General features: G+C 41.4%; 1 protein-coding gene across 1 annotated transcript in view; it reads right to left on the bottom strand.

The window, feature by feature from the left end:
• LOC123502026 (zwei Ig domain protein zig-8-like) overlaps positions 1-22,257 on the bottom strand; it is a 260,254-nt gene that overhangs the window by 90,991 nt on the left and 147,006 nt on the right. The window contains exon 2 of the mRNA XM_045251180.1: positions 7,419-7,567. Coding sequence (XP_045107115.1) covers positions 7,419-7,567 — 149 coding nt within the window. The remainder of the gene's footprint in view (positions 1-7,418; positions 7,568-22,257) is intronic.

Here is a 22,257-nt window from a genome sequence, read left to right as displayed (position 1 = left end):
TGACGCCTCGTTCAATGAAATTTTAATTTTCCATTTAGTACGAATTGATGTCAGGTCAGTGCTGTTGTCAGTTTTCTGCGAGTTGTTTTGGATTATTTTTGTGTCAGATTTGTTGGTGCTATTTTAATGTCAGGTTTGCATGATATGATTTTGATTTCAGGCTTGTAGTTGTTTTCTGTCAAGTTTGTAAGAGTGTTTTGGTATCAAGTTTGCTTTTATTGATCAATTTCCTTTACTTTTGATGTCGAGTTTTGTCTCACCTCTGCTTGACATTCAGTCCTCATATTTTTCAAAACTGCATCGCCTACCATTCTAACATTCCAGATTCATCGTTTGTATATTTCTCTTCTCTCACATTTTCTTCTCATATTTATAATGCCAGTCGTTTCATTTCCTCATGCACCAATTAAATACACAGCTTCTTATTTTTTATTCTTAATTCTTTTCGTGCCGTATTGCATGAATTGTTTGTTTTCAGTGTTTTTTCTTTTCTTTTCTTTTTTTCTCCCTTTCTTTTACCGTGTGATTAACTTTCTATGTAGGAGTATTTCGTGGTAATCGTTTGATCTTTCATTTCACGTTTCGTAACTATTCAATGACTACAATTTTTTTTTTTCTATATCCGTCTTTTTTTCTCTATTTATTTTTCATTTTTATTTTGTGTTTGGAAGTTAGTTTTTAAAAAGCATTTACTTATATTCTCATAACTTTATCGTGTTTTCTTTCTTTTCTTGAAGTTTTTTTACTCCTTATACTTCGGTCACTTCATTCATTTTGAAATATTTACTTTTAAAGCCTCGTAAAAACATAAACTGATTTTCTCTCCCTTGTGTCTATCTCACTTTTCTATCTTCCTTTCATCTTTTATGTTATTCATATTGTTCCTCTTGTTTATTCAATTAATTTAATATATTTTCTCCCTGCCCAGTACAAAAAGAATTCAGCAACACAGCATTTACCTTGCAATCTCACCCTCTTCCACTTTGGCAATTATTTACATCCAGTCCTTGCTTGGAAAAACACGATTCTTCCAATAACGAAAATTTCTCTGGATCTGAACCTCACCAATTACACCTTTCCATTGCTAGACACTTTTTTTTCAGTAAATTCCCGCAACTTTTGACAAACACATTTTTGTATTACAGTCTCTTAAAAATATTTGGAGCTTAGAGAAGATAATGTCAACTTAATTTTTTATTCATGATGTACAACTTTGAAAACACTTTTTTTGTAGTACAGCTTCTTTAATATCTGCTAAGGCTTGCAAGGACAAAATTATCCTATATCTTTTTTTGTTTCCTATCCATAATATATACTTTTCGAGACATTTCTACATTGCAATCATAGAATCTTTTTGAAGCTTAGAAAATATACTCTTGCATGTTGTTTTCCCATGATCTATACATTTTGAGACTTATCTTTATACATCTGTCTTTTAGATATTTGGTAAGCTTCATTAAGACTAAGCTAACCATCCATTGTCTCTTTCAATAAGTTTTTTAATTGTGAACTTATACGTGCATTACTTGCTCTTAAATATTTCTAAATAAAAAAAGAGACCAAACTAACCTCATATTCTTTCTCTTTGTGTGTGTCCATGCATGTACTCGTAATCTTCTCCTGCGCTCTGAATGTTAACGAGGGACGAAAAATTGGAGTAAAACTGTTGATATTGAGTTGTGAGGTAATGCAGTTTGCGTGTAACGTGTATTGTTGTGATCAAAATAATGTTAGGCAGAACTCACCTCGCGACACTGCTGGATTTTATTTTTCTTATTATCATATTTCCAGTTTAATTTAATTCTGCTATTTTTTTGTTTTATTGTTCGTGTCTGCGTGTGTTTGTGAGTGTGTAGTATTCATATTGTTATTTTGCTTTTATTTTGAGTTATTTTCACACACCTACGCACTCTCACACATTTCTACACACACACTCCAGGTTTCACTCCAGTGGTTATTGGTCTTATCTTTCGTCTAACACTCTCACACAATCTTAAACTTTCATTCCAGTTATTAGTCACCTCATAAGTTCTCTCCCACGCACTCTCGAACTCTCATTCCTGATATTAATCCTGTCATCATTTATCTCACACACTGACAGATATCTTCCTCTCACACAATCTTAATCTTTCATTCCAGTTATTAGTCACCTCATAAGTTCTCTCCCACGCACTCTCGAACTCTCATTCGTGATATTAATCCTGTCATCATTTATCTCACATACTCACAGATATCTTCCTCTCACACCACTCATTACTTTTCTCATCATTCCTCTCTCGGTGTTCACTTCCGCATCGCACTGCCAAAACACACACGCCAGATTAATCAGCGGGGGAACTGCAAAGCGACAGATGCTGAAACTGATCCTTTCTCTCTCTCTCTCTCTCTCTCTCTCTCTCTCTCTCTCTCCTCTCTCTCTCTCTCTCTCTCTCTCTCTCTCTCTCTCTCTCTCTCTCTCTCTCTCTCTCTCTCTCTCTCTCTCTCTCTCTCTCTCTCTCTCTCTCCAAAGCCGCATTAGTTTACTGCATGAAAATACTGCAATTTCTCTCGCTTGAAACCCTCTGGAGTGAATGGTGAATCGCGGTGGTGGTGGTGGTGGTGGTTTGGTTTCTCTTTACTTACCTGCTCGTAATATTAGGTGGGGGAGAAATATCATAACACACATTTTTTTTTCTTTTAGTATGCTTTATTTTTACTTTGTTTTGAATATTATGTACTTTTTTCCTTGTCCTTGTTTTTTTATGTAAGAGAGAGAGAGAGAGAGAGAGAGAGAGAGAGAGAACTGGCCAAGGGCAACAAAAAATTTATTGAAAAAAAAAAACACTGCGGTGACAGTCCCCAAACAAGTTGAATAGTCAGAAGGGGACTCACCGGATGATAATTATAAGAGCCAACATTTTTTTTTCTTCATTTTAAATTTTGCACGAAGAATGTATGTGTAGTTAGATGAATGTAGTGTTGTGTGAAGGAAGAGGGTTGTCTTTAGAGGTTCGGCTGTGACTGCCCCCTTGCGTTGTGAGACACAAAGAGAGCAACGTTCAGTGAGGTCACAGCTGGTTTTAATGATAAGTTCACAGCACCCCCTGAACCAGTGCTATTAGACCTCACTGGGAGTAATTATCGTTTCGGCAGGTGTCTACTGCCTCCTCCTATTTATTTGCCCTGTCTTACAATGCACATTTCATAGATGTAAATATAAATTGATTTGTATACGACATAAAAAAGGCTACTGGAAATATGAAAAGTCAAAGTAGAACAGTAATATTATACATGAACAGTGTACCGTTTCGACAGTAAATCTTTAGCAATCACTTCTCAGTTCTCCAGGTATTTAGGTCAGTCGTCTTACGTTTCCCTCATTGTCTACACTTACTTTGTATTAGATTTGTGGTGTCACTTTTAAGGTAGCTAAGATTCTTTCCACTTAATTCCAATCCATTACATCTTCCATGTCTTTCATTCTATCAGTTACGCTTCACTGGTCTTTTAAACATCGCTTTCCAATTATTTCAGCATGCCTTTTGTTTCTCTCACTGTTTTGTAAATATTCTTCATGTCAAGCTCTCCCTCGCACTTCTTGTCTCCTTCTTGATCTATTTCCTTTAACACGTTCTCCATGTTTTGAAAAGCAAAAAATTCATATACACGATACCGTTATGTCTTTTTTTTCCCTTTCTGTTGCTAAAATGTTGGCAATATTAATGTATCTTATGTGATACACTTATGTAATCTTGAACTGTACAGTGGAAAAGAGCAGCTGGGTGATGTACGGTGTTCCTTTGACTTGCACTGCTTATTGATATTCTGGAGCTGCTTTGCCAGCCTCAGGAGTCATCTTGTGTAGGTCAACTGACGCTTTGCAGACTGTTCAGTTTATTGTGCTATTACGTTAATAGATATTTTCACTGTGGATATCAAAGTGAGGCATAGCCTCCAAGAGCTGTCAGGTAATATTAACGAGAATATCAGTTTGATGTATTAGAAATATTTTGAAATGTTTCGGCATCCTTAACGAAGTGATTTTTACAGTTTAGTAAAGAATGCAGGAGCTTTCAATGAACTTTTCCTTATTCTGCATCGTGAAGGGGAACACACTCGCGATAACCCAAGTAATTATTTATGTAACCTTTGAAAAAGTCCTCGAGAAATTCCAAAACATTTACCTTTTACTGCTAGACAATCGTTTCCCATAATCCTTATAGGGAATTTTCCGGCACATTTTGCATTCAAGCATGCTGAATATTCCTGTAGCCTAAGATATACAAACTTAATCTTTTATCCTCTCTACTGGATGTGTTCATGTAAACTAGATTTTGCATAGTACTCTCAGTGTTATCAGAATCTGAGTGTAGCAATACGAATACTAGATATGAAGTGCGCGTCCCTACCTCTCAGAACTTGCATGAGAACCTTCACGTGGCAAAGAGGTGGTCAATTAAGAGACACACGTACCCCTTATCAGTGTTGTTTGTATTAGGCACGTCTCACCGACTGTAAGGAAAGAACGGCGTTCAAAACAAAGAAATAAGATGTACCGTGAAAATAAAATAAAAGCTAAGAAAAAAAGTGGAGTTGGGAAGAAAAGGTGCACCATGAAACTAAAGATTTTAAGGAATAAAAAAAAACTTTCGAAATAAAATAGAAAAAAATGGAAAGTGTAGCTTGAAAGAAGAAAATCGTTAAAAAAGAAATATGATTCTGGAAATATAAATGGAGTGTGTGCTGTGAAAATAAAAAAAAAATGCTAAGAAAAAACGACGCAGTAAAGAAAAACAGATAGCAAACAAAAAAAAATATGGACAGAAGTCTCGGTTATTTTTTTCACATAAGGTACATTTTTAGTCATATTTCTCTTCGCCAAACAAAATCACAGTGACAAGAGAAGCAATAGCAAGAAGCAGATGAGTTTTTCCTGAAGCGCCACAGCCAGACTCATGTTTACAAGCGCACGCGAGGCCACCGAGGGAGCGGGAGTGCAAATATTCCCAGAGCACAATGTTGGTTCATTATGACGCCATCAAGCGCGAGGCAAACTAGAGCGAGGCGCGGATTCCTGCAACACAACCGTTCTTTCTCTGGTTAGATCTTGGGCTGTATTCAGAAACGCTTTCCCCTTCACCACAACTGTTTTCAAAGGCCATAGAGATGATTAGCCAGGCCCTCAAGTGCTTTTTTTTCTGCTTTTGATATAGATACGGTATATTATTGATATTCACTAGATCCACAAAAACATCCTTGAAGACTGATGTAACTTGAACTAGAGACTTATTCTGAAGACATTTCTTGTCTCACCACGAGTGTTTTCAAAGGCCATATAGATGATTACCCAGGTCCTCAAGTGTGTTACTCCTGTTGATAATATCGAAATGTTGTTAAAATGTCTTTAGAACAATAAAAAAAAAAACGTCCTTGAAAACTTGTGTAATCAACTAGAAACTAATATCATGAAACACTTTGTATTCCTACAACTAACTTTCGAGGGTCAGAGATTACTAGCCTAGTTCTTAGGACTGTTTTTTTTTTTTTATTGTGTAGATATGCTGTTAAAATGTCATAAAATCAAATAAAACACTTATAAGAACCAATTTAATCTCAACTAGGCCTCTTTAAATGAAGCCTTGATGCAGAAATTTTTTTTTTAATAAGGACATTTAACATTGCCGAAGGTCTCTCCACTTTATGGGTTATGTAGTTCCCTATTCATTAAATCCTTTCCTTAGTCCCTGTGTGACTGGCCAAAAGGTTTCTTTTTCGTGGATAGATACATAGATATTGACCATAAATCACAACACACAGCACAATTCCAATACATTTTGAAGATCATTTGTATCTGACATTAAAACCACTTAAACATGATGGACATAAGGCATAGACATATATATAAATCGGTAAATAGAGAGATGGGTATTTAATTGACCACGGCAGGACATAGTCAGCTGGCAGAGTATGAAGAATGTGAATGATAAATGTACAGCTTCTGCTCTTTAGGCCACGATTGCTTTGCCCGTAGTACGTTCAGTCTCAACATCAAAGGCGGTAAGGAGCTTTTCTTGTATATCAATGTCATATTCAGAAGTGTGTCATGTATAATGCACGAGTTCCATTAGTAGCTTCAACCTCGTTGCTGTCACTCGTGAACTCCAGAACTATCCATCTTCACTTGTTATTCCTCCTTCGTATGGCTTGAAATGTTGCAAAAGAGGAATATCAAGACACTCTTGAATCTAACTGGTAGGCTTAAGACATGAAACTGTAAGAATATAAAGGGAGATATTGAGTTTACTCCAGCAAGTTATTACTCTGAGAACCATTTTTTCATAAGTCAACCTTCGCAAGGGATTTTTTTCATTTTTGTTGTCCCAAGCTCCTGTTTCTCTTGTTTAAAAGAGAAAAAAGCGTGAATCGGTTACACCTTGTCTTATTTTGATTACCAACTATAGATTTTATTTATTTCACTCTAATCATTAGTTTTTACGTCATACGAATGCCTCTATCAGATACCTTTCGCAAAACATCAAAGTGGAGGAACAGATTTTCAGCATAAGCACGATGTAATGACTCAGTGTCGCTGCCTCGCCATCATGACTCGATGGTCGCCCTGCTCACACAAAGGCTGTCCAAGGTGTTCATTAGCGAGGCATCACAGTGGACGCGCAGATCCCGAACATGTGTCAATACAGTGGAACCATGCGTGCTTTGGGATCCTAGAGGTCTCCAAGCGCACGGGTTCGAATCCTGTCCACGGTCTGAGTGTAGGTTGGGCTTCCTCACTCGGGGCAACGGTTTCCTAGCGGGTGGGCTTTAAGATAGGAGGTACCCTAAAAAGTATCCCCTTTAGCCCATAAATTCCCGTGAAAAGCCCACATGGTATAAAAAAAAAAAAAAAAGGAATTACATGCAAGTCTGGATTAGGATATGCTATAGTATACTGTTGCTCGTCATTCTATGTCGTAATTAATAAAAACTGACATACTGGGCAGCTCGTGATCTATTCATTATTATTCATTTGTAATGCATCAGATTTCATTTGCTGTCAAGGTTTCGAGTTTGTGGAAGGCATGGTGGTTTTGAGACCGGTGAGGTAAGTTACAGTCAGAAGTTGATATGCTACAGTCACTTCCACTTCCTTTTGAATTTTCCACCAATCATAAACCCTTCAGGTGTTGCATCATATACATGAAGTCAGGAGGTCTTGAAATTCTAAGTATGAGGTTTTCAGCAATAGAAGAATAAATGACAAAGTGCATCAATCAAGCAGCCAAAAAAAAAAAAAAAACACGGTCAAGGGAATTAGGGGATCATTATGTAAGAGAGAGAAGTTCAGTCAGAGTGCGCCAGGTGGCTGAGCACAGGTAGGGTTGCAGGGCGCGGTGGTAGGAGAGACGTGGGAGGCGGGATGGGGGAGTGTGGGTACTCACAGACTGCTCGGTGATGCCAGCCAGGCGGCAGTGCAGATGTGCGGTGGAGCCCAGCTGGACGGACACGTTGAGGGTGAGCTGGTCATGCAGGAAGTGTGGCTGCTCCTCGGCGCCGCTTCCCTCCTCGCCCTCCCTCTCCTCCAGGCACACTGTGGGGGGAGAGAAAACACTATTATAACACTGCTAGAAGATAAAAGACTCATGCAATAACTATGTAACATGTAGATGCTAAGGCCGGAAGACAAAAAATGCATGTAACACTGCTGTGGAGGTAAGAAATTCATGTAACACCTTAACACCTCGGCGAGAAAACAAAGGAGAACTCAAGTAAGACACCTCGGTCAACAGAAACACGAAGCGAAACACAAGAAAAAACAAAAACACTCTCTGTAAAACACACACACACACACACACACACCAAGCAAACACTCGCGCACAGTAACACAACTCGAACAGATACAGCAGATACAGTGTCCGTCAGGTAGGTACGAATTGACGGTTCTGTCTGTTCCTTTCTCTGAACCAACCGTGCAGGAGTGTTTAGATCCCTTTGTCCGGCTGAAAAAAAGAGAGAAAAAAAAAAACGACGAAGGGATTACAGTAGCGAGAAAAGTGTCTAATATCGTAACTCCGGTCCTTCCCTCATCACTCCATTATCGGGGAAGCGAACGAGGGAAAGAAAAAAGAGAGAAAGCGAGACGAAAAAAAAGAAAAAAGATACACATTGCAAGAGGAAACTGTGTGAGTAAATGTGCACGAAAATAAATGAAACGGTTAATGAATGTAGAGCCGTAAGAGAAAAGAGACATTGTGAAGAGGGATTGCGACCAGAGAAAGTGTTTAGCGGCGAGATGGATGAAACATGTCTGCGTTTTCTGAAGAGAGAGGCATTAGGGAAAGGAAGGGAAGAGAAGGGACGCGCATTAGAAAGAGAAGGGAAGGGAAACGAAGAGACTCAGGTGGATTATGGCGCGTTCCGTGGTGATAGGGAATGAAGGAGAGATTTCGTTCTCAATTCTCCCTTTTCTACTTTTCTTTTCTTTTTTTTTGTCTATTGCTTTGGTGTTCTTCATCTGTTTGGTTGTGGGTTACTGTTTATTAATAACCTCTTCGGTACCATGAGGCGTTTTCATATTTACCTATTCTCCTCATTATTTGGCGATTTTATACAGCTTCAGAAACTTATGTGGTGATTAAAATAGTGAAGACTCTGTGTATTAATCTTCTGACCTTTAAAGATCCTTGCTAATGTAAATGAAATCGTGTAATTATACTTAAACTCACAGTAAAAATGTGGCCCAGTGCTGAAGAGGTCAAGGCTTGTGAAGGTGTGGCTTATTAATTGTTTTGTTGAGGATGATTAGATTGTGGCGCATTATCTGCTGTCTTGTGCTTTGGTTTTTGTTGTGTTATAGTTGACTTTTATCCCGCCCATCAACAAATTTATTCGTTTGTCATCAAAAATTTACAAAACTCAAAATTAAAAGAGAAGTGTGTTTTCATTTTAAATTTTCTTTTCTTTTTCTATCAGATTTAAGTATTATGAATTAGACACATCTATATTAATTTTGTTTCTAAAAAAAAAGTTACCTTTCAGATTTTCGATTATTTTTTAAATTCTCTATCTTGGAAGTGAAAATTATGTAACGAATAAAAAGGAAAAAAATAACAAAAGAAATAAAGGCACGTTCAAGTAAAGTATGATTGATATGCCGGTTCAAGGGATCACACACACCACTTGAGGTAATCGCTGCCCCTTACCACGAGAAAAATATTCCCGTGCATTTTTTTCCTTCTAGATATTCAAAATGTTAAAGAAAACTGCCTGCTAGAACTGAAAAAAAGGAGAAATTTTTTTAGCACAAAAGAAAAAAAAATAAGACTTAGATTGTAGAATAGGACAAGAAATAGTCAACAAAAAAGAAAACAGTCACGAACTGAAAATTTATATGGAAACTAAACAAAAAAATCATGAACTACTAGAAAAAAAACTACATTGTGAACGACGAGACACGAAAAGGACAGAAACCCAGGAGTACATGAGTGTCCCTCCTTGTGTGTGTGTGTGTGTGTGTGTGTGTGTGTGTGTGTGTGTGTGTGTGTGTGTGTGTGTGTGTGTGTGTGTGTGTGTGTGTGTGTGTGTGTGTGTGTGTGTGTGTGTGTGTGTGTGTGTAATTCACCTCGATCGTCTGCTAGTCACCCAGCCAGTCTTCCCCATTACGGAGCGAACTCAGAGCTCATAGACCGATCTTCGGGTTGGACTGAGACCACAATACACTCCACACACCGGGAAAGCGAGGCCGCAACCCCTCGAGTTACATCCCGTACCTATTTTACTGCTAGGTGAATAGGGCCCACACATTAAGAGGCTTGCCCATTTGCCTCACCGGTTCTCGGGACTCGAACCCGGCCCTCTCGATCGTGAGTCTAGCGTGCTAACCACTACACTACGCGGTGTGTGTGTGTGTGTGTGTGTGTGTGTGTGTGTGTGTGTATGTCCCGAGACCGTACTTGCATTACAGCTTTAACTTACTCCCTGGAAATCTCCCCATTGTTCTCCCGACTCAGTGTTCTCCTCATACCCTCCCTCCTCCACTACTTCTCCTCCCTCACCCAAACACTCCCTCCCTCTTTGTTACTCCTTCCTCACCCAAACACTCCCTCTCCCTCTTACCATTCCTCCTCCCTCACCCAAACACTCCCTTTCTCTTACTCCTCCTTCCCCGAAACACAAACTCTCTCTCTCTCTCTCTCTCTCTCTCTCTCTCTCTCTCTCTCTCTCTCTCTCTCTCTCTCTCTCTCTCTCTCTCTCTCTCTCTCTCTCTCTCTCTCTCTCTCTCTCTCTCTCTCTCTCTCTCTCTCTCTCTCTCTCTCTCTCTCTCTCTCTCTCTCTCTCTCTCTCTCTCTCTCTCTCTCTCTCTCTCTCTCTCTCTCTCTCTCTCTCTCTCTCTCTCTCTCTCTCTCTCTCTCTCTCTCTCTCTCTCTCTCTCTCTCTCTCTCTCTCTCTCTCACCTTCCCTTGTCCTCATACTACTCTTTATTCACTCCTTCATCACTTTAAACTCTCTTAAACTTCCTTCATCTCAGCATTCTTCCTCACTCACTCCCACACACCACTCCTTTGCTTTAAACACCCTCTCATCCTTAGACTTCTTTCATCTCATCCTCCCTTACTCCAGTACACTTCCTCCCTTTACTTCCTCCCTCCCCTACAGACTCTTTCGCTTATACCTGTCTCCTTCCTGACAACCAGATGTGTTAACTTCTCCACAAGACCTTACTCATATTTGTGACTCTGTTTTTCAATCTCTCTCTCTCTCTCTCTCTCTCTCTCTCTCTCTCTCTCTCTCTCTCTCTCTCTCTCTCTCTCTCTCTCTCTCTCTCTCTCTCTCTCTCTCTCTCGCTCTCTGTCAGTGACGTTAACATATGTTCTGTATATATTTTTACGAGTATATCAAATATGTCAGTCATTTCAGAGAGAGAGAGAGAGAGAGAGAGAGAGAGAGAGAGAGAGAGAGAGAGAGAGAGTCATCTCAGACTACCAGGAATACAAGCTTCAGTGTCATCAGCTGGGGCTCGTGGGCAGCTCTGACCATCACGCTGTACTGACACAGCTGGAAGTGGGCGTGGCTCAGGACGAGGCCAACACCCGCACCATCTGGCTGTGGAACAAAGCAGACTGGGCTTCCCTGCGCCGCGACCTGACCCACACCCCATGGGCCACTCTGCTACAGGGAGGAGCAGAGAGTGAAGCACTTGCACTCACCTCTCACCTTCTCGCCCTCCAGAGACGCCACGTCCCACACAGGGAATACACCACCAGATCGACGGATCAGCCATGGTTTGGCTACCGTTGCCGTGTTGCTGCCGAGGCAAAGTATGCTGCCTGGCTCCGCTACAAGAGGAACCCGACTCGGCGCAACAAGGACCTGCACAGGGCTGCATGCAGGAGGATGGTGGTAACCAGCAAGTGGGCCTTAAAAAAGTGGGAGGAAAGCCTGCGCCGGAAACTGTGTGGCACTGGCGTAGGAAACAAAACTTGGTGGTCTCTTGTTAAGGACAAACAAGGAACTGGCCACCAAGAATCCATCCCTCCCCTCAGCAAGCAGGACGGTACTGTCGCCACCAGCAGTAAGGAGAGGGCACAGTTGCTGGCTTCCTTGTTTGCTGGAAAAATGAAGGTCGGGAATCCACAGCAGCCACCGCCTCAGCTGGTCCAGCAATGTGAGAAGACTGTCACCATGGTGGAGGTGACGCATCAGCAGGTGAAGCGATTATTGCGGGGGCTGGACACACAGAAAGCCACCGGCCCTGATGACATCAGCCCGCACCTGCTGAAGCGATGCTCCCAGGAACTGGCTGCCCCTCTCACCCAAGTCTTCACAACTTGTGTACGGGAAAACGTCTGGCCTTCAGTGTGGAAGGAGGCTCGAGTAGTTCCTGCACAAAAAAGCTCCAGGACGGACCCAAAAAACTACAGACCCATATCCCTGTTGTCAGTGGTGGGTAAAGTGTTTGAGAGGGTCGTGGCAGAGGTGGTGTGTAGCCATCTCAAGGACAATGCCCTCCTCTCAGACCAACAGTTTGGGTTCAGACCTGGAAGGTCAACCTCCGACCTAATGATGCTTCTCACCAGGCATTGGCAGGACGCCCTCGACGACGGCAAGGACACTATAGTGGTTGCTTTGGACATAGCAGGAGCTTTTGATAAAGTATGGCACAACGGATTACTAGAAAAGCTTCGTGCTAAAGGCATCCAGGGTGGCTTGCTACGACTCTTGGGAAATTACCTGCAGGACAGAAGCCTCAAGGTGGTTGTCAACGGGCAAACATCTGAGTCCCTGCCTGTGGAGGCATCAGTGCCACAGGGTTCAATTCTTGGCCCACTCCTGTGGAATATCTACGTGGATGATCTTCTCCAGCTACTGCCAGGAGTCATGGCCTATGCTGATGACTGCACCCTCTCCTATACCTATCCACGCCAGGACAGTGGGCGGGCTGCTGAGGCCATCAATCAGCAGCTACGAGTGATAAAGGAGTGGGGTGCTCGCTGGCAAGTGACATTCGCGCCGGAGAAGACACAAGCAATGGTTGTCTCTCGGTCCCCAGCCGCCATGGCAGCAATGGCAGGAAAGTTGTCTTTGGCGCTGCTGCTCTCCCACTCCAAGATGACGTCAAGATACTTGGAGTGGAGGTGGATCGAGGGCTGAGGTTTGACAGGCATGTCAAAACCATTGCCAAGAAAGCCTCTCACAGGATCTCCGCTCTCAGAAGGATCGCCAGTTTCCTCGACAGGAAGGGGAGACTGCTGCTGTACAAGGCACAGGTGCGGCCCCACCTTGAATACGCAGCTCTCTCCTGGATGTCCTGTGCCGCCACACACAGAAGGAGACTGGACAGCATCCAACGCCGCGCCATACGGCTAGTAGATGCTGCACTACCACCTCACCCAGAGCCTGAGCGTCCCCTTGATTCACTGGAACACCGCAGAGACGTGGCGGCGATCGTAGTGTTCCATAAGGCACAGGTGCAAAGAGTGCCACATCTGGCAGGGCTGCGTCATCCTCTAAGAGTCACCGCACGGAGCACGAGAACGGTGCTCAATGGTGGTGACGCCGTAGAGGTGCCGCGATCCCACGGGTGTCAGCATCAACGCACCTTCGCAGGACGCGTCTCCAGGATGTGGAACTTGTTCACGGCCGCGGTGCCTCACGTCCAGGAGATGAACACTCACAGTGTCAAACTGATGGCACATAAGTGGAGACAGACACTGCCAACTCCTCTGACACTCTTTGTGACGTGACACTCAGTGTAGTGCAGTGCGTGAATAGTGCTAGTGAAGTGAAACGAATAGTGCTCCATTTACATGCTGACCATCTTGTATATTATCTATTTTTAAGTCTTGTAAATATTGTAGAGAAATAGATTGTAGTACCCTTAGAATAGGTAGCACACGACAGTGCGCCTTTGGGTACATGTTCCTTTGTATTAAGTTTTGTTTAAATAAAAAAAAAAAAAAAGAGAGAGAGAGAGAGAGAGAGAGAGAGAGAGAGAGAGAGAGAGAGAGAGAGACCTAAGACAAACCCTCTCTCTCTCTCTCTCTCTCTCTCTCTCTCTCTCTCTCTCTCTCTCTCTCTCTCTCTCTCTCTCTCTCTCTCTCTCTCTCTCTCTCTCTCTCTCTCTCTCTCTCTCTCTCTCTCTCTCTCTCTCTCTCTCTCTCTCTCTCTCTGCACCAAGTAACGGAACCGATCCAGTTTAGTCTGATGCGTTAACAAAAAATAATAAATGAAAAGAAAAATGGGTAATGGAAAAAAATGAAAAGGATAGGACCAGATGGTGTGCTGATTAATTAAACATAGGACACCGATACCTGAATTTTTCACCTACCAAAGAGTCACACACCTGTCTCGCTGGCCCATTCGATAGAAGGATGTAGGTAAATATTATATACTCGTAATTTATAAGGGTGACCTGCCTTACCAATACAAGCGCTGGGAATATTAAACTCTCTCTCTCTCTCTCTCTCTCTCTCTCTCTCTCTCTCTCTCTCTCTCTCTCTCTCTCTCTCTCTCTCTCTCTCTCTCTCTCTCTCTCTCTCTCTCTCTCTCTCTCTCTCTCTCTCTCTCTCTCTCTCTCTCTCTCTCTCTCTCTCTCTATATATATATATATATATATATATATATATATATATATATATATATATATATATATATATATATATATATATATATATATATATATATTTTTTTGCGTTTTCTTTATTTTTGCTAGTCTCATTATTTTCAATTTTTTCTTTTCCTTTTCCTTGCTTATGGTCTCTCTCTCTCTCTCTCTCTCTCTCTCTCTCTCTCTCTCTCTCTCTCTCTCTCTCTCTCTCTCTCTCTCTCTCTCTCTCTCTCTCTCTCTCTCTCTCTCTCTCTCTCTCTCTCTCTCTCTCTCTCTCTCTCTCTCTCTCTCTCTCTCTCTCTCTCTCTCTCTCTCTCTCTCTCTCTCTCTCTCTCTCTCTCTCTCTCTCTCTCTCTCTCTCTCTCTCTCTCTCTCTCTCTCTCTCTCTCTCTCTCTCTCTCTCTCTCTCTCTCTCTCTCTCTCTCTCTCTCTCTCTCTCTCTCTCTCTCTCTCTCTCTCTCTCTCTCTCTCTCTCTCTCTCTCTCTCTCTCTCTCTCTCTCTCTCTCTCTCTCTCTCTCTCTCTCTCTCTCTCTCTCTCTCTCTCTCTCTCTCTCTCTCTCTCTCTCTCTCTCTCTCTCTCTCTCTCTCTCTCTCTCTCTCTCTCTCTCTCTCTCTCTCTCTCTCTCTCTCTCTCTCTCTCTCTCTCTCTCTCTCTCTCTCTCTCTCTCTCTCTCTCTCTCTCTCTCTCTCTCTCTCTCTCTCTCTCTCTCTCTCTCTCTCTCTCTCTCTCTCTCTCTCTCTCTCTCTCTCTCTCTCTCTCTCTCTCTCTCTCTCTCTCTCTCTCTCTCTCTCTCTCTCTCTCGCTTTTCCAGCCTCGACTAGTAATGAGGTGGCGAGGAAAGAGACAAGGCGACAGCAATCAATCCCTAATTTCTTAATGACGCGATGCTCACAAGGTCAACTCCAGATAAAGGAAGGAAAGAGTCCTGGCTTGTGTTGTGGTCAAGATGGAGAGACAGTTTGATCAAGGAGATTGTTTTTTTGGTTGCTCTCTCTGTGTGTGTGTGTGTGTGTGTGTGTGTGTGTGTGTGTGTGTGTGTGTGTGTGTGTGTGTGTGTGTGTGTGTGTGTTTAATTCACCACTATCGTCTGCTGGTTACCCAGCCAGTCTTCCCCATTACGGAGCGAACTCAGAGCCCATAGACCAACCGATCTTCGGGTAGGATTGAGACACAACACTCACACTCCACACACCGAGGAAGTGAGGCAGCAACTGGTCGAATTACATCCCGTACCTATTTATTGCTAGGCGAACAGGGCCTAGACTTTAAGAGGCTTGCCCATTTGCCTCGCCGCTTCCCGGGATTTGAACCCGGGTTCTCTCGATTGTGAGTCGAGCTTTCTAACCACTACAGTACGCTGTGTTATGGTTACAGACCACACACTACACTATGTATGTGTGTGTGTCTGTGGTAGTGGTGGTAGTGGTTGATGGTCGTTGTTATTTTCCTTTTATGTAAGAATGACACTGGCAAAGGGCAGATATAAAGAACGAAAAGAATTGTCCACTCAAGTGCAAGTCACAAAAGAGATGTCTGAAGGATCATTGAGTATTGGTGGTGGTGGTGGTGGTGGTGGTAAAAGTAGGAGTTAGCTAATTCGTTTTCTATATCCTATTCTCAGCTTCCTCTCAATGTCAATAAATAAAGAGGTCGTTTGTGCATGTGTGTGTGTGTGTAAGTGTGTAATTCACCACGGTCTTCTACTGGTCACCCAGCCAGTCTTCCCTATTACAGAGCGAGCTCAGAGCTCATAGACCGATCTTCGGGAAGGACCAAAATACACTCCACACACCGGGAAAGCGAGGCCACAACCCCTCGAGTTACATCCCGTACCTATTTACTGCTAGGTGAACAGGGGCTACACATTAAGATGCTTGCCCATTTGCCTCGCCGCGCCGGGACTCGAACCCGGCCCTCTCGATTGTGAGTCGAGCGTGCTAACCACTACACTACGCGGATACTGTGTGTGTGTGTGTGTGTGTGTGTTTCACTTTCACTGTTTGATCTCCTGCAGTCTCTGATGAGACAGCCAGACGTTACCCTACGGAACGAGCTCAGAGCTCATTATTTCCGATCTTGGGATAGGCCTGAGACCAGGCACACACCACACACCGGGACAACAAGGTCACAACTCCTCGATTTACATCCCGTACCTACTCATTGCTAGGTGAACAGGGGCTACACGTGAAAGGAGACACACCCAAATATCTCCACCCGGCCGGGGAATCGAACCGCGGTCCTCTGGCTTGTGAAGCCAGCGCTCTAACCACTGAGCTACCGGGCGTGTGTGTGTGTGTGTGTGTGTGTGTTTCGTTGTAGTAACAGAAGTAGTGAACAAACTTTCTTCTGATTATAGTATTCCTTTCTCAAGTCACTTTCTACGTAAATAAATAAATTGAAAACCTTTCGTAGTAGATGGCTGAGAAGATAGTGAAAATTACGTAAAAGAGAAAAAAGGTAGAACATTACATTATAAATCGGCAAGAAATGAAAAGAAAAGGAAAGATAATTGGTGAACAGTAAATAAGAAACCAAAAAATATAAATACCTTCTTCCTTCCCCTCCCCTTCCAAAAAAACCCATCAATATGAAAGCATTAAAACTCGAGTAGCTAAAAAATGTTACAAAATGAAATAAAGCGGAAAACAAATAAAGAAGTAAAAGAAGATAAAAGAAAAAGAGATGAAACAGAGATGAACAGAAAAGCAATGAAACCAATGAGAGAGAGAGAGAGAGAGAGAGAGAGAGAGAGAGAGAGAGAGAGAGAGAGAGAGAGAGAGAGAGAGAGAGAATGAAAGTACATAAATGAACATCTAAACTGCCGAGAAGGAAGGCAATAAGAAAGAAAAGGTAAAACAGTGAAAAAATGCATTCTGTAGCTGATGATAAGAAAAAAAGATGAGAGAGAGAGAGAGAGAGAGAGAGAGAGAGAGAGAGAGAGAGAGAGAGAGAGAGAGAAGACACGCATTTTTAATTTTCTTTTCTTTTAACTTCTTTTCCTATGTGAGAGCAACAGGATAATGTACTAAAAAAAAAATTAGCTAAAGAATCAAAACAAATTGAAATCCATTATAATGTCGCTTGACAGAAAGAAAACGGAAGAAGAACGAAAAGAGTCAGCCAGATTAATACTCCTCTTTTGAATAAGTGTCGGTCGTGGTTAGGAGGAAATACAGAAACAGGTAGATAATTTCTGAGTTTCCTATTGAAGGAGGATGAAAGATTGATGCAACTGGTTAACTCTTGCATTACTAAGGTGGACAGAATAAGGATGGAAGTAATAGAATGTCTTGTGGTGCTATGAATATGAAATGATGAAACGTAAAAGATAAATGAAAAGTAGAATAATAGATAAAGCTGGAATAGACAGAACAGGTAAATAAATGATCAGAAGAAGGAGGAAAACGAGAGGAAGATGAAGAAAAACATAAAGGGTATTTTATGAAGAAGTACAGTGGAACCATGCGTGCTTTGGGGTCCAAGGCGCACGGGTTCGAATCCTGTCCACGGTCAGAGTGTAGGTTGGGCTTTCTCACTTGGGGCAACGGTTTCCTAGCGGGTGGGCTTTGAGGTAGGAGATACCTCAAAATGTATCCCCTTTAGCCCATAAATTCCCGTGAAAAGCCCACATGGTATAAATAGGAAAAAAAGAAGAAGAAAGAACGAATAAAATAATAGAGACGAGTAAAAAAGATAAAGAAATTTTGAAAAGAAAGATGGAAAGGAAACAATAAACAAAAAGAAGGGATTACATTGCACAATTAACAGTGGACAATAAGAAAGGAAGACAAAGAAGGAAATTGTAAAAGAACTTAAATGAAAACATATAACAGAAACAAAAAGGGAAGAGAAAAAGAGAATTGGTAAAATTTTATAAAAGGCGAAGAAGGAAAAAAGAGATGAGCAGAGCGTGAAAGAAATAGAAGTGGTGAATGGAGAAGAAGAAAGAGAATTGATCAAGAAAAGATAAAAGAGAGATAGATGAAAGAGTTAATACCAAGAAATAAAAAGGCGTGAAAGAAGAGCGAGAGGAGATAGATAAAAGATAGAAGAAGAAGAGAACACAAGTCAGATGAAAAAAGATAACCTGCAGGAGAAAGGAGGAGGAAGAAGAATCATTACAAGCAAAAAAAATAAAAACAAAGAAATAAAACATTAGCGAATGATAGCTGGAATACGAAAGAGAGAGAGAGAGAGAGAGAGAGAGAGAGAGAGAGAGAGAGAGAGAGAGAGAGAGAGAGAGAATGTTTATACAAAAAATCACAGAAAAAGGATAAAAAGTAATAGCACAAAAATTAACAAAGAGTTAAAAATATATGACTAATAATAAAGAAAAACGGAAGAAACTCATCATTGTACGAAAAGTAGAAAAATAAAGGAAAAATCATAAAATATAAAGCATCAGTAGTTTAAACATTTATATTATCTTCCTAGAGAAAAACAATATACAACACAAAGAAAAGAAAAGAAACTAGAAAACAACAGGAAATTATGAAAACAAGTACAACAGCAAACGTTAAGATTTTGGACACTGCGCTTTGATATCCTTTACCTCTGATATCAGCCTGACTTTGACCCCGATTGACCTTGACCCTGTCTGACCTCAAGTGAGATTTGTTATTCACCCACTTTGAAATTCTATTGGAGACGGAGAGGGACGTGGTGTTCAAAGCCCGCTCCTCAAACTGCCTTCTTTTTCAAACTTGTCTAACTTCTCTCTTCTCTTCGGATTTTTGGGATTTTTTCACGAAAGAAATGTGTCTGGTCTGTGTGATAGAGGCTGGTGGTGGTGGTGGTGGTGGTGGTGGTGGTGGTGGTTGCATTAGTGGAACTACTGTTGCTACTACTACTACTACTACTACTACTACTACTACTACTACTACTACTACTACTACTACTACTACTTACTACTACTACTACTACTACTACTACTACTACTACTACTACTACTACTACTACTACTACTACTACTACTACTGCCATCACCACTACCTCCTATAAAAACTAAATACAACTATTACTACTATTCAATTTACCTTTGCACAATAATTTCCAACCCCACACGAGCTTTTATTCTCTCATCTAACATGCATTTCCTTCTCTGATATCACTTGTATTTACTTCTTCCTGCCTGCCTTCCTTCCTGCCCTCCTTTCTCATTTGGTTCCTTCAATGATTCCCTCAATACATCTTCCCCTTTCTAGGTAAATCCCTCTTCCTTAACAATCTAATACCTATCTCACTTCTCTTTCTCTATTATTCCCATTTTTTTCCTCCCTCGCTCGCTGTTACTGGTTCCCTCTCTCATCACAGATCTCTCTATCTCTCTCCTCTCTCTCTCTCTCTCTCTCTCCCCTCATTGACTCTCAGATTAATTATTCATTGCTCATTATATTCTTTTTCTACCCTTTGATGAAGTTGTATTATTCGGTGGTTTTTCCTTCCTCTGAGGTACAAAAGATCAAGGGTTGGTCATTGCCCGATGTTGTCACTGCGGCTTGAAGTGGGTGCGCTCTTGCCTTGAGGAGATTCAGACGCCCTTGCAGTAATGAAGGGAAGGTGGAGGAGGAAGATGAATGGTTCGCCAAGATCTTCGACGCTGTGGTTTCTTTCGTTTCGTCTCTCCGCCTCGTGTGTTGGTTTTGCCTGATTTCCATTGAGTTTTTCTTTTTCTTTCTTGGTATGTAACGTTGATATGTAAAAGGTGGTACTGAATGTTTTATTAGTGTTTTACTTAGGGAGTTTATTTATTTATTTTTTTTTTCTTCCTCTTTCTTACGAGGGTGTCTGATGGATTATTAATTTTAAGTGTAATTCTGAGGGGACATATATCTATTTTTTCTTCTTTTTTTCTTCTTCAGTAGATGTGAATTAATTTTCGATGAAGAGTTTGTGTTGGTTTGTATAATTCAGTATCATAAAAAGTGTTAGATTTTTTTTTTTTTTTATCTTTCCCAATGGCTGTAGATGAATTGTTTAGTAGGAACACATATTGGTTCTCTGATTGCGAACGACAAAGCTTGCAATGAAACTTGTTATTGAAGTTATCTAAAGCTTTTTTTGTGCTTACAGATTAAATTGAAGCTTTTCAGTGAATATTTGTTACTATTTTGATGAAGAACATATATCTGTTTGTGTAGGTTTTAATTATGATTTTGAAAGAAGAGATATATATGTGTTCATTTATCTATCTTTAGGAAAAATAATTGCCAGCTCACACACAAACACACACACACACACACACACACACACACACACACACACACACACACACACACACAGAGAGAGAGAGAGAGAGAGAGAGAGAGAGAGAGAGAGAGAGAATTGAGTTAAGAGGTCCTGTCACTCCTCCCACATCACGCTCCTCCCATCCAGCTCTTTCTCTCCTTCCTCGCAGCGCCCCCCAAGGATCGCCTCCTGTCCATACTAAACACGGCTGTCTCCTGGGTGGTTAAGCTAACAGCCCCAAGGCGTCACTCACACCCTGGCAGTCACGGGGAGGCAAGCGCAGCATTCCTTCATCCATCACTCCTTTGCTCCACACCTAAAGATTTTTGCTGCTCTGCTTCCTGTTCTTATCCCTTCAGTCTTGTTTGTTACGTCCTTCCTTAACCCATTCAATACTGGGACGCTTTTCACCTTGAGTTTTGGTGGTCATTTGACGATTTTATTGACATTTGGATGAGTCTATGGAGGTCAGAAGATTGATGGCCACAGTCTTTACTATTTCAATTCCCACGTAAGTTTCTGAAGCTGTATAAAATCACAAAATAGTAAGCAGAATGAATATCAAAACATGTCCTGGTACTGAACAGGTTAATCGCTGAGCACTCTGACATTATTTTTTAAATTCTACTTGTTTATATGGGTTTCTGTTTTTGGAGATGAATATAAAGACTACATACACACTGAGTTTAGTGCCGTGAATCGTTGCATATCGCAGTGAAAGGATGAATGATCGTCTTTTTATGTTAACAGTGACCTCAACAGATTGTGCTGAAAACCTTTGAATCAGTTCAGTTTATAACAAAGGGACAAAAAAATATACAGAGAGTTCCGGAGTTTCCTAATTAAAGGGATGGGAGAGTATGGATACAGTTTATCTATTCTAGTAAAGGTGGTACATATTAATTAAGCCTTTCTCTGTAAACAACACTGACATGCACATACAATCAATCACTATCAAAACCTCCATCACTGTCGAATTGAAACTTTTTTTTTCCAACAATCTTTACAATCTCACTGTTGATCATTGGAGTTAATTAATGATGTGATTATTCCTTCATTATTCCTCCTTTTTCCACGCGTGCATCATTGTTCGCGCCTGTAATAAGCAGTGATGAGGCGCGCATTGCTCTCCGAGGCATCACACGGGCGCTAAAATTCTACAGCTGAAGCGTGAAGATGAGAAGGAAGTGATAGGGTTGGCGCGATCTTTAGCTGGCGGGAGGCGCGCAATGACAGGCGCTGGCTGAGAGAGAGAAACGCATATTGCATCCTTGTTTGTGTTGTTCTTATTATTGTTGTTGTTTTGTTGTTGTTGTAAGAGCTGTAGCAGCGAGAGCAGTAGTAACGCAATAGTTTTGAAATACATAAATACATAAATGAATAAACAAGAACGTAAACGACCTAAATATTAAAAAAAAAGAACAGAAAAAATAATATTAACACGCCAAGCACCAAGCCAACCAACCAATCTAATAAATACACTGCCTGCCTTGCTATCACATACCCGTACCATCAATATATGCATTCTCTTTCATCTCTCCTCCGCATGACGCCACTCTCAGTATCGTAGTCTAAAGAAAACGCAATAACGAAGCTCTTACAGTCGCATTCTTAACCTCAGCCCTCTATTGGCGGTCACCAGCACCAGCACCACCTTACCTCACCAATCACCTCACCCGTCTTGTTTGTGGCGGTGCGAGGTGAGGTGGGCAGTTCGCCAGCCAGGAACGTTTGCGGAATTCTGATTTCGAAGGAAGTTTTTCTTGTGGAGTCTTGGCGAGATAAGGGCAGAACTCAAGAAAATTATGAAGACCGAAAGTAAAAGTAGGAATTGAAATGCGAACGCCTGCAGGGACAGACTGAGGAATGCAGGGTTTAAAAACTTACAGTATTGAAAGGTATATATTCTCTGGAACATTCCTTGGCAGTGTGTGTGTGTGTGTG

The sequence above is a fragment of the Portunus trituberculatus genome, chromosome 10 (genome assembly GCF_017591435.1).
Source record: "Portunus trituberculatus isolate SZX2019 chromosome 10, ASM1759143v1, whole genome shotgun sequence".
Taxonomy (NCBI): Eukaryota; Metazoa; Arthropoda; class Malacostraca; order Decapoda; family Portunidae; genus Portunus; species Portunus trituberculatus.
The sequence above is the reverse complement of the archived record's forward strand: the minus strand, read 5'-3'. Positions and strand labels throughout refer to the sequence as shown.